General features: G+C 42.1%; 1 protein-coding gene across 2 annotated transcripts in view; it reads right to left on the reverse strand.

Annotated features, from left to right (window-relative positions):
* Positions 1-13,550, reverse strand: part of HECTD4 (HECT domain E3 ubiquitin protein ligase 4) — a 2,430,065-nt gene that overhangs the window by 2,129,148 nt on the left and 287,367 nt on the right. For both annotated transcript variants that reach the window (XM_085634374.1, XM_085634373.1), the window contains exons 13-15: positions 6,806-6,951; positions 2,694-2,764; positions 1,519-1,624 (exon numbers count right to left, since the gene is read on the reverse strand). In XM_085634374.1, the coding sequence (XP_085490500.1) occupies positions 1,519-1,624; positions 2,694-2,764; positions 6,806-6,951 (323 nt within the window). The remainder of the gene's footprint in view (positions 1-1,518; positions 1,625-2,693; positions 2,765-6,805; positions 6,952-13,550) is intronic.

The following is a 13,550-nucleotide window of genomic DNA, read 5'->3' on the forward strand; positions in this document are numbered from 1 at the left end:
TTCATCATATTGTGGGACAAATTCATCTGCATCATCATAAAAAGTATGACTTTGGTCTGAATCTGAGCAGAAAATCTGATGTAGTGTCTGTGGGTGACTGCACAGTAAAGGCAGGAAGTCAGAGTTATGACGACTGCCAATTGGGGTTGCTGCAGTGGCGCGACCTCGCCAGAGGTCAAGATGAGTTCGTCTCACAGTCAAAAAGCACTACAGGTAGCGGATTCTCCATCATCAATGTCGGAGACTGGTGCAGATTTTGACAAAAGAACTGAAGTGTGTACTGAAGCCGGTGAAGAACCCAAAGCAGTTTTGAAGGGCAAAGATTACTCTGAGGGCGAACCTGCCGGCAGTAGCACGACAGGAGGCCCTTGCAGATCCTTTTCCAAAGGAACGCCAGAGTGCCAAAAATGCACAGCAGAACCTCCCTAAACGTCTTGATTTGCAGTGACCTCTTCAACAAAGCTGGAAAGGCAGAGTGCATGAGGACCAGAGAAAGAATCAGCTCATCAGGAGATCTAGAGATTGTCCCTTGCACGCTCCCTGGAGATTGAGAATGGCAGTAAGTGGCTAATTCCCACTTAGACTTGTTGTGCTTCTTCTTCGACTTACACAAAGACTTCGAACATGACGATCTGCCATGTCAATGTCTACGAGAGTGGAAACGGGGCCTTGCCCTCGACCAAAGATGACAGGGAGTCTTGCAGTGTTTTATGACAAAGTTCCACTTAACGATCTAGTATGGCCTACAGGCCTATCTCCTCTCAGTCACTGAAGGTTTTGTGTTATGGCCCAAAATACCAGAGGCAAACTTCATGGGGATATGTCACCAACATTTGTTGGCAAAGGTCCCTAATAGGTTTAAAACCTGTCATTTCAGAATTAGATATTTCCCTTGCACACTGGAAAAATCTCTGAGACAATTTTCTTGTCAAAGGAGGAGAGCTCCAGATCAGAGTCTGAAGGTGCAGAAGAAGGGAACTGACGTCAGCGGGCACAGGTGACACTTATATGTAGCTCTCTTTTTCAATTTCGCAGCAGAACTTAGTTCTGGTTTAGAGTTTTTCCAGAGCCAGTCTGACACCGGAGGAATATAGACAAGCTGAGGAATCTGCTGTTAGAAGTATCAAGAGTAGGATTATCTATTTTTTGATAGTTTAGCCACTTAGTGATCAACTGCAACTACCTTTTGTTTAGGGAAAATACATATGTTTGATCAAAAGGGAACATTTGTTTTGGAAAGTGTTCTAGAATCCCTCTGGCAGTCAGTAATGTTTGGCAGTTATGAACATCAGCGGAGATTCCCATAAAGAATAACAAACTCTAGGACACATGTGAAGCATAGGTATCTAGGATGCTCAGCACTGTCCTTCTTTTCTCTACATTTTACAACTTTTTAGCCCAGTTACAACGTGAATGAAATTACATGCTGCAATGGTATGTTGTAAAACAGTTCCTCATTCTTAATAGCTTAGGATAAAGATAAGAATGTTTAACAGTTGATTTTATCTTTCGTTTTACCTGTAATGTTCATCCTCTTCGCTTCCAAATCGATTGTGTTGCAACTGTTCAGCTAAATTAGTCAAAATTACATCACGAAGTAGAGAAAGACCACTATTCCTCTCACCTGAAAGAGAATGGAATTTAGTTACCAGCAGCGTGTTGCAATCAAAAATGCCTACTCACTTATTAGGACAGACTGGCAGCAAACGAATAATGTTCGGGCTGGACTTTTCCCATGAGGCACAGGGTCAGACTAATTTGCATATGGCCATGTCTGAACTGGGGTAGCAGAGTGGGCTAAAGAACGGTGATGGATCAAACCCATATCTGTTGACTGGGTGTGAGTGTTTGATTGGTTCTGATGCTCCGTCCATCACCACCCCCTTTTGTACCGCTTTGTTCGCCATAAGTTGGCAGGGTATGCTCAGACGTGAGTCCCTTGCTCACTTTGCCACTGGATTCAAGCAAGCCTGGCTGAAGACGGCTGAAATGCCAGAAACCGGTCCTAGGAAGCTTGTTTCCGGTCCAGGGAAGGCATGGCTTGGCAGTTCGGGCTGGACTGTTCCCATGAGGCACAGGGTCAGACTGATTTGCATATGGCCATGTCTGAACTGGGGTGGCAGAGTGGGCTAAAGAACGGTGATGGATCAAACCCAGATCTGTTGACTGGGTGTGAGTGTTTGATTGGTTCTGATGCTCCGTCCATCACCACCCCCTTTTGTACCGACATGCACAAGATACTATTAATAAAACGCTTCCCTAAAAACATGCCCCTGAAATAATCAAGACTTGCAATATTAATCATAAGAGTAACACCTGCTGTGCTATAGGTTAAAAGGGTCCCTTCGGTGGCTTAATTTAATAAAAAGGAACTTTAAATAATTTCCATCAACGTTTTATTTATCAAAAATAAAAATCTTAATTTGTTTTTACCAAGAAATTTGGCAAACTTTCTGAAGAAATAAACCCATTCGTTCCATAAAAATGAGACTTGTGTAACTAACTAAACTGCTTTTCAAAATGTCTTTAGTTGTAGACAACAATAAAAATCCTCAAATAAAATGACGCCAAGCTAGAAAATGATGAATTGATTATTGAAAAAAAATACTTATTTATAAAACACATTTTGTAATAATGTAAATATATTTGTTTCATCTAATTTTTACTGCCCTGGGTAATTCCAAGTGCCTCACCTTCAGTTAAGACCAGCTTAAGTAAGTTATTAAGCTCCATCTCTCCGGGATACAGGATGTTTAAACCAGAGCTACAATAAAACAGACAAACTAAATTGCAAGATTATCAATAAATTGCACGATTCTCTTAAAGATCATATTAAAACGATGTATTTCAGAATAGAACCAGATATATTGAAGTACGATTTATGCAAGTGCACAAGAAGCCATGCTATGCTCATATTTAAATGAGGGACATGCCACCAAAAAATTCGGACAAACGACAAACCAAATTCAATATATCAGACATCAGCTCATGGCAATGAAACCGGACGCATTTGAACAAAAGCATGCCATACATTAGTTTCTTACAAATTGTAATCTATTTTTCTGATGTACGTAATTATTCTGACAGAAGGCAAAATAGTATAAAAACGAAATAGGCATAATTTTTATCAAGAGGAAACGTCAACAAGGCCACAAAATAATAAATTGTGGAGAAAGGCCATATTCCTACATATCATATACATACATGAATACAGACATCATTCATAATCAATCATTCAGAAAAACGAATTCGCTTCAAATCCTTAGGTCCCTAACGAAAACTCCAATTCCACCAGGCCGTGTGATTTCAGCTTGTAACGTCACTTTGGTCCTCATGCTGCTGAGGAAATTCTACTCGGAAATAAATCAAGAAACAGGTGTGGTTATTTTAATTTGCAAAGTAGCTCGGCCATAAAGAGCTTCGCACTGCTTTTTGGCCTTAGGGGTTGTACTAAGGCGTGATGCAGTGACAGGAGTCGTGGTCAGACCCAAAACACCACAAACAAATATAGTGGGGATCTGTAATCGACATCTGTCCCTCACAATCTTGACAGGGCTTCCAGCCCCAGCGTTTGGGAGGAGAAATCCACACAACTCTCAGGAAAGCGCAAGCTCCAGGCTCTTGTCAAAGGCGTGGGGGAAAAAAGGGACCTGATGCCGTGCCAGTGTGGGAGCTTAATGGCCTTAGGAATGATGCCCGACGTCACTTCCGGCATCAGCCTAGTCTGGCACCCCTTACTGGTGAATCGACAGCTTTGAAGTTTTCCATACCCAGTCTCTTGACTGGGACTATTTAGCAGGTGAAGAATCTGCAGATAGAAGTATCCAGCAGTAGATAAAATATTACAATATGTAAGACTACTGACAAAAGGATGTTTGAGCACCACTGTTGTCTCAGTCTGTTCAGAGCTGCAGGATCATCAGAGAGTGAATTGGAATTTCACAATAATCTTGTTGATCGAGGGAGCGGTGGAAAGGTAAGTTCAACACTTCATCTAAAAAAGGGCATTTCTTTTGTCACTGTTGCATAGAAGCCTGTAGGCATAATTATGACATCTGATGTTTTCTTCTGTAGCAGGAAGTCCAAATCTAGCTCTATAAATTAAAAAGTATACATCACGTGAGAGACAAGAGCTAACTTGTGACTTTCTACAAATGGTCTGCTCTGATGAAGCTAATGCTTGGTCATGCACTCTGAGCACAAGTTGTATCTAAACAATGCCACATCAAAACGGCTCTGAAATGCATCAAGGCAAGTGACATCATTCTTAAGAAACCTAAATGTCTGTGTGAACCTGGGTAATTAACATATGTAGAAGAAAAGTGGATTGCATGGAACTCATTCATGTTCGCCAAAAGACTCATACTGCATAGCCCCCAAACCCATTTGAACACCCCTCTCTCTCTCTCCATCCACCTTCCTAGACTCTTCGAAACCTACTGCCATCCCACTACTCTTGAAGAAACCCTTAGCAGACCCCATGACATTGGCTAACTACAGACCTAGTTCCAGCTTCCCCTACCAGGCCAAAGTACTTAAAAAGCTCATCAACACCTCCTGTACACTTCTCAATCCGGATTCAGACCCACATAAATAGCCCTCATTACTGCCAACGATGACTTCTGTCTCATCAGGGACAAAGGTTATACAGAGGCAGTCTTCCCAACAAGACATCTCTGCAGCGTTCAACAGCATCACCCACCCATCCTCATCCAAAGGCTCCACGGGAGCAAAATCAGCAGCCTAGCCCTTCAATAGATTAGCCCCTGCCTCTCAGGACCCACTCAGTCAGCTGAACCCCGTATTTATCCACCACCTCCAAATTCAACTGTGGCATCCCTCAAGGCTTCTTGCTGAGCCACACTAACAACTAAATGACCCCTCTCACCAACATCTACACAAATGAATTCAGCATTGTTTCATACACTGACACCCAGCTCATACTCTCCCTCTAGCAGAAGACTCTTTGAACATCCAAGTGATCTTATTCATCTACATGTCCAAGGTCGCGGACTTGATGAAAATCAAATGCTTAAAACTCAACAGGGGTAAAACAGAATCGGTCCTTTTCGGGAATGATCAACTAAGTCAACATGGTCTCATCCACCTTTTCTACACCCTCAAGCTACTCAAAGTCTTCGGATGGATCTTGCTGGGCACCAGAAGGTCCGTTTTGCAAGCTTTCATCAATAGCAGACTGGACTACAGCAACTACCTCTATGGCAGCATCACCACTCAACCCACCAATAGGTACCAAGTCATACAGAACGCAGCCCCAAGACAAGCTCAAATTACTACACTGCAATAACATATAGAAACACATCATGGATCTCTACTTGCCAACTATCCACAGGAGTGCATTCTTGAAACTCCTCACACACACTTACAAAGCACTACACAGCCAAGGTCCAGCATACCTTAACAGCCGCATCCAGTTCCACACACGGACCAGACAGCTAAGCTCGCCCAATTTGTTACTCGTTTACGCCTCTTAAATACGCTGAGTCACAGCTGGGAACAATGCCTTTCCCTATCTTGCCTCCAAAGCCTGGAACAATCTCCCCTACCATTTCGGAGACATCAGCTCCATCCTAGAGTTCAATAAGAAACTGAAAACTTGGCTCTTTCAATAGGCCCAGGTAAACAACCCCTTGTAAGGTGCCAGGACACCATACAAATAGGTATAACATAACACCTGTGCTTCTCAACTGATTGGAATATCCACACAATAGTGTTTGGTGAAGGTATGTACTGATGGCCATGTTGCTGCCATACATGTGTCATTATTGAAAACCTTTGCCCCTTTTTTCTGGTCAAGTGAGCCCTTGGTTTCTCCTCCAGTATGCCTGTAGAATCGCTGTATTTTCTTGCAATGGTTCCCTTAGATACAGGTAAACATCTGTTTGCTGATGCAAAGGAAATAACATCTACAATCCCTTTCTAAAGTCATCACGCACTTCTATGTTAACCAGCCAATTCAGTTGCCTGGTTTCTTCCCGCAGCCAAAGACTCAAAGAAAGGAATCTAGTCTTGTTTTTTACTATTGCACTTTCATTTTTCACATCTCTTCAACCACCAAACAAATAAGGTGCTGGCTGAGAATGTTAAGTTGATTGCCTGTGAGGAAGCTTGTGTTTCTTGAAGATGTGTTTGTTAAACTGGCAAAGATGGTTGATTTTGTCCTCCAGGTTCAATTCATAAAAGTTGGTCCAAAATGGTGCCCGATATGCTCCATGTAAGAAGGGTGCTGCCATTGAGCAAACAGTCTATGCAAATGTGTCAAATGCACAATGTCTCTAGTCAAGTAGTTACTTAAAGCCTAAAGCTGAGAGTAGATTTGTCAGAGAAAACAAAATAAATAATCAATGAAAAACTCTGAAGAAATACCCTTGCAATTGTAAAACTAAATTCCACATTGAAAAACCTCAAAAACTCACATTAATCTAGTGCCCACAACCCCAAACTCCCATTTGAAGAGGAACAATGGCATCAAAAGAGAGCATCATTAATGCCAAGAACAGTAGGAACCCCTACCCTCACCAAGGTTATATTCCTTTCTTAATATAAAAGAGCCCTAGTAAACAGCAGATATTACACAAAAGATTATTACAATAAAAGAAATGGGTTATAAAAATATATTTCAGAATCCTTTCTAACTGGAGACAATGGGAAAATTTGAAGAAGTATAGGGTGGAGGGAGCCATTTAAAGTATTTTACAGCATATTATTTTTGGAAGGCTCAACTACTGGAAAAGTAATGGATGCAGTCACTGGGGAGCCTCGATAAGTTAAACATTGTGCATACCTAATTGCAAGACAGACTTCCTTTTGAATATCAGGGCAAATCTGGTCCTTTGGTGCCATTAGCAACTGCCAAAGCAGCAATCCACATCTACGAACAACATCACGATTTTTTTCAGTCTGTGGGCTGAAGAAACATTTTAACACCACCTGGAATAAAACAGAACATTTTCATAAACACTTAAAAAATAACTTAATATGTAATAGCATAGTTTTCAGACAAGCTCTTGGTTTAGTTTAAACTTTATAAGTAACTATTAGACTATCATATCCTTTACATGCCAAAATGTAATTTCTTATCACAATTAAGCAAGACTCAAATAGATTATTGAGGATTCGTGTAATAACTACATTCCAAGTCACTACATAAACCTACCTGACCTGGCACTCTGAAGTGCTGGAAGGAGATGTGTCAGCATGGTACAAAAACCCCCCACAAATATACAATTCCTCCACTGATGCTATAGGTTTGATATTCACTCATGTCTTGGATGCACCTGGCAGGAGTAATTATCACTTTGACAGGGAACACAAGTTAATGTTAAAATGATTTCTAAAGCACTCTCACCCGGAGGTGTCCTGGCGCTGTGCAATTACCCTCCTAAAATCAGCCAGCCATTATGCTAAAAAGAAAGTTATGTAAAAAGTTAGGTTTTTAATTGTTTCCTAAAAGGAAGGAGCTCGGTGATGTTTCTAAGCTGGGGAAGCAGACCATTCCATGCCTTAGCAGCACAGTGGCCAAAGCTCCTACCTCCCCAATTGACTTTGTTAAAACGGGAAGGAGTAACTAATTTAGCCTGAGCCGAACGAAGATCTCTTCCAGGCACATACCACTGAAAGGCATGTTTCAGAAAAACAGGACCAGCTTGACTGAGTGCCTTAAAAACAATACACAGTGCCTTGAACTGAATTCGTTGTTTAACAGGCTGCCAGTGAAGCGTCCTGAGGCCCGTTCTTACAGAGACAAATTTAGGTGTCCCTGTAATCAGCCTGGCTGCCGCATTCTGCACGATCTGGAGTCTAGCCAAATGTCTCTCCTGGATGTTGATAAAGAGACAATTACAGTAGTCCAGTCGTGACAGAATGAGCGCTATGACTACTGTCTTCAGGCTGTCTTCAGGGAGAAGAAGTTTAATTTTCCTAAGGGTTCGAAGGACGAAGAAGCAAGAGGACACAACCCTACTAATATGGTCACTGTAAGAGAGTTCTGAGTCAATAATTACTCCCAAATTCTTAGCCCGCACCACCGGTGCAGGGGGCGAGCCCATTGTTGCTGGCCACCAATTTGGGGTCCAGAGGTTAGCAGTATTCCCAAAGATAACTACCTCTGTTTTATCCGCATTAAGCTTCAAACAGTTTGAAGCCATCCAGGCTGAGATCTCCTGCATACAGTTGTTACATCTGGACCCAATCTCAGCCTCAGATCCTTTTTTAATGGACAACACAATTTGTGTCTCGTCTACATATGTCGTTAGCTGGAATCCAAATGATCTAATCAAAACGGCCAGCGGTGCCACATACACATTAAACAATGTAGGGCTAAGCGAGGAGCCCTGCGGAACACCACAGGGAAGAGAAAAGGGTTTGGATCTATCACTGCCAAGATCTACTGTCTGGGTTCTGTTAGTCAGGAATGACTTGAGAAGATCCCAAGCCTTACCTGTGATCCCGATTGCCGATAAACGGTCCATCAAGAGAACATGATGGACCGTATCGAATGCGGTGGAGAGATCCAATAAGATGAGTATAGCGGCACCTCCTTGGTCCAAGGTCTTTTGGATCTCCTCAGTGGATTTAATCAAAGCCAACTCAGTGCTGTCTTCAGCACGAAAGCCGAACTGTGTGTTATCAAGCAATGAGTTGGTTTGATGGAAGGCACTGAGTTGACCATTAATGGCCTTCTCGATAATTTTCCCAGGAAAAGGGTGCCGAGAGATGGGCCTATAGTTACAAGGATCTGATGGGTCTAAATTAGGCTTCTTTAAAAGGGGAAGAATGGAAGCGATTTTCCAGGCACTTGGAAAGTGGCCTTTATCACAAATCGATGCAAACAATGGGGTAAGGACCGCCACAATCACTTCCGGAACCTGTTTCAAAATAGAAACTGGGCAGGGGTTCATAGGGGAGCCTGATCGAATAGCAAATAAAAGCTTAAGAACATCAGATGAATTCAAAGATACAAAATGATCTAGAATTGGAATGTGCTTGTTACCATCGCGGGGTTGTTTTAAAGGAGTCTTCCTGGCATCAGTGGAAGTGAGGGAGAGAGACAGAAAAATCTTTTCTACCTTTTGTAGGAAAAAAGCAGCCAGAGTCTCACAAAGTTCTGGATTACTTTCGGTTCTAGGGCTAGCAGGAGTAGTGAGTCTAGAAATTGTGCTAAACAGGACCTTGGATGAGGGTCCTGCCCTCCTAATTTGTTCTCCGAAGTAAATTTTCTTAGTTTCAAAGAGCAATTTTTTATATTTGGCAAGAGATAATTTACAGATCTCTTTATCATTAATTTCATACCTCTAGCTCCACTTGTGTTCTAGTTTTTTACATTCAAGTTTCTGTTTTTTTAATTCTTCAGAATACCAAGGAGCAGATGGCACTATCCGTTTGAGAATGCGTTGTTTACCTGGCGCTAAATTCCGGCAGGCAGCATCTATCCATATTGTGTAGGAGGTTGTATCCAGATCAACATTTGATGATGGAACCGGCTGTGAGAGTCAACAGATTCGTCAATTCTGAACTATCAATGTTTTTCCAATCCCTAGTAATTGTGGCTACCTTAGTGGAGGATTTAAGAAGATGACACTCAGTTTGTTTAAGATCAAAAAGAATCGCCGCATGATCCGTCCAAGTAAGAGGGACTGTTTTAGTATAGGTCAAGCAGGGATTATTTGAGAAGATCCCATCCAAAATATGTTCTGCAGAGTGAGTAGGATCTATCACTAATTGCTTAAGATCCCCTCCACTAAATATCTGCTGCAGTTTGATAAAATCTTCAAGATGGAAGTTAAAATCTCCCATTACAGTGAAAGACTTATTACACAGCCCTTCCTCTAGAAGTGTACCAATCGAATCTATGAACCTACCCTTAGGCCCTGGGGGACGATAAAGAAGAATGGCATTAAATGTGTCATGATCAGATATTTGCATGTTAATAGACACTGCCTCACAGTCCAGACTGGAGGCCTTGCTGAAGGAGGACTTTAGGGTTTCATGATATATTACTGCCAAACCACCTCCCCTTTTGATAGGTGTATCAAGCGTAAAGCATAGAAAGCCTGGGGGAATGGCATTAACAAGATCAGGGCCCGACGTTTCATTAGTCCAAGATTCCGTTATAAGGGCTAACTTAATATGATAGTCTTCTATAAGTATAGCACATTCTACACTATGCTTAATTAAAGACCTGGCATTTAAAAGAAGACATTTAAGAGGCTCATGCTCAGTTGGACTGAAGCTACTTCTAGGGTTTTTTTCCCTCTGTTCTACCATCAATCTCCGCCGTCCAAATGTTGTGGCAATTTTTGCATTGCTCAACCCGCAAGCCCCTGATGCAGTCAGGGCTAACCCTTGTGCAACGTGCCCCGCCACCTTTCGGGTCCAAACTCAACAATTCATCCCTGGAATATCTTCTGATGATAAGTGTAGAAGGACCAGGGGAGGTGGCCCTAGGCCCGGACCTGGCGCGGACGGGTTTGCCTTTGGCGCGCCCGCGGCGCAGTCGCGGCATTGTGAAATTTATGCCTAAGACTTCCGGTACACTAGAGCGCTAACCGCTCCCTACTTAAAATGGCGGTATGTTATTGCTAGTTCCCCCTTCTGGCCCCGCAAATGGTACAGAGAGTGATATGGAAACAGCCATGCAGCAGTGCAAATTCAGCAAACACGGTAAGTGCAAATGTGCAAATATCGTTCTAAATAGCAAATACAGTAAAATGAGAGGGTATTTTAAAAATTCTTAGTAAAAGTTTCAACAAACCAAGCACCAACCTGACGAGCATTAGACACAGCTTCGTCTAGGGAGGTAGCGCTGCGCGGTCGCGGCAGCGTGGAATTTATGCCTAAGACTTCCGGTACACTAGAGCGCTAACCGCTCCCTACTTAAAATGGCGGTATGTTATTGCTAGTTCCCCCTTCTGGCCCCGCAAATGGTACAGAGAGTGATATGGAAACAGCGATGCAGCAGTGCAAATTCAGCAAACACGGTAAGTGCAAATGTGCAAATATCGTTCTAAATAGCAAATACAGTAAAATGAGAGGGTATTTTAAAAATTCTTAGTAAAAGTTTCAACAAACCAAGCACCAACCTGACGAGCATTAGACACAGCTTCGTCTAGGGAGGTAGCGCTGCGCAGTCGCGGCAGCGTGGAATTTATGCCTAAGACTTCCGGTACACTAGAGCGCTAACCGCTCCCTACTTAAAATGGCGGTATGTTATTGCTAGTTCCCCCTTCTGGCCCCGCAAATGGTACAGAGAGTGATATGGAAATAGCAATGCAGCAGTGCAAATTCAGCAAACACGGTAAGTGCAAATGTGCAAATATCGTTCTAAATAGCAAATACAGTAAAATGAGAGGGTATTTTAAAAATTATTAGTAAAAGTTTCAACAAACCAAGCACCAACCTGACGAGCATTAGACACAGCTTCATCTAGGGAGGTAGCGCTGCGCGGTCGCGGCAGCGTGGAATTTATGCCCAAGACTTCCGGTACACTAGAGCGCTAACCGCTCCCTACTTAAAATGGCGGTATGTTATTGCTAGTTCCCCCTTCTGGCCCCGCAAATGGTACAGAGAGTGATATGGAAACAGCGATGCAGCAGTGCAAATTCAGCAAACACGGTAAGTGCAAATGTGCAAATATCGTGTGTAACAAAATTCTTAGATTAACCAGAATAAAATCATCAACAAGTATTGACAAAGTTAATACATCTGCCCTTGGTAAGCTTGTGTGACCGTTTATTAAAAACATTTTTATTGCAACCATATGCCAAAAAAATAATCAAAAATACTACCTCCTAAGCGGGGTAGCCAAATGCTTTCAATTACAATTTCACATAATCTTAATAAAATAGTATGAAGGTGCACTTAGAACATATATAGAACACCCTCTTTAGTTTTAATGCACACCACTGGAATATATGATTCTTATTGGCTCCACCAAAAGGTATTATTGGCTTTGAATTATTGTAACCAGGTGATATAGCGTAAAAAAGTTCATAAGTACATTTTGGCCCATCTGGACTGGCGCTGAAGTGCACTTCGTTTTAGGTGGCTGTATACATGTCATAAGAGAATGCTTTCACTCTCAGTGCAACAGAGCCAATGGCTGAAGTGGGCGGAACCCTTGCCCCATGCTATTTGCTTCAGTAGACAGAAGCAAAATGTGAATGACAGATAAAAAGACCAGTGGATGAAGAGTACTGACTAACACAGTGATGCACGATACCTGGTGGCCGGAGAAAAATGTACACAAAGCACAAAACATTTAAATGGAATACACAATGCAAGGAAATGTCAAGCACTGACCACTATGTATCAATATGCTCAACTAGAAAGAAAAGAGGTTAAAGGAAAGAAAAATAAGTTAAAATTATTTCTAAATTGCACTGCTACACATGGACATGTTGTCTTGGTGCTAAACAGACAAGATAAGGTCAAAAAGAGGTTAGAAATACAGGGCGTGAAATATGCAGCAAAATAACTAATGCTAGGGGACAGGAACTTCTAAATCAATATTTCGAAAACTGGGCTGTGCACTTTGACTAAAAACTGTGCTTAGATATGCTGTATCTAAGGGAGAAAACATTTGAACAGTTTCTGGAAAATTCATGAATGGAAGAGTATGGGTTCCGATATGTTGATGCACTGCCAAATCCCTCGCTTAGGCAAACAGTATTGAAATTTCGATCTGCTGGAAAGCCATGCTATGAAAGCAAGATTGTAAAATCAATAACCATAGATTATAATGGAAAATGTACATTTGGGGTGAATACAAAATGTGATTATTTACAAGTTTTATTGGATTGTCGAAGGTTTTTATCAGCAGGCAAAATGTTTTATACAAGTTGCTTACCTTCGGTAACGCCTTATCTGGCTCTATTTAGTTGCAGATTCCTTACCCTAAAATAATCCCTAGGCATCAGACTGGATCCAGAAAAGTTTCGGAAGCGGTACTCCTGTGTGCTAGTAGGTGGTGTTCAGCTCCACGTGGCTTTGTCAGCGTTGGTCAGGTCGGAAATGACATGCGTGGTGCCTATGTAGGAGGCATCTCTGCATGCTTTTTTTTTTTTTTTTAACTTTATTTATGATTTTACAACATTACATAGCAAATCAATACCATATTGTCAACAAGAACAGTAAATCTCTGCACGCATACGTCAGTTTCTTTTGGCGACTTTCCACGCAAGAAGCACAGAGCCATGAAGAACAGTGACCACTAGTGTGTGAAACTAAGACCCTTAAAAGGGAAACAGTCCCGGACTCTGAAATCTGTTCGCAGAGCAAGGAGGATGGGTCGGTTGGTAAGGTATCTGCAGCAAGATAGTCTCTACCAGACAAGGCATTACTGAAGGTAGTAACTTGTTCATCTGATAGAGACTTATACCCACAGATTCTTTACCTTAGAATAGATACCCAAGCATTACCTCCCCAGAGGTGGGACAGAGACACGGATTTATACTAAAAACTCATGTAGGACCGAACGGGCAAAGTGCCAATCTCGCAGGACCTGACTATCTAGGAAGTACTGCTTCATT

Source organism: Triturus cristatus, chromosome 11, assembly GCF_964204655.1.
Source record: "Triturus cristatus chromosome 11, aTriCri1.1, whole genome shotgun sequence".
Classification (NCBI taxonomy): domain Eukaryota; kingdom Metazoa; phylum Chordata; class Amphibia; order Caudata; family Salamandridae; genus Triturus; species Triturus cristatus.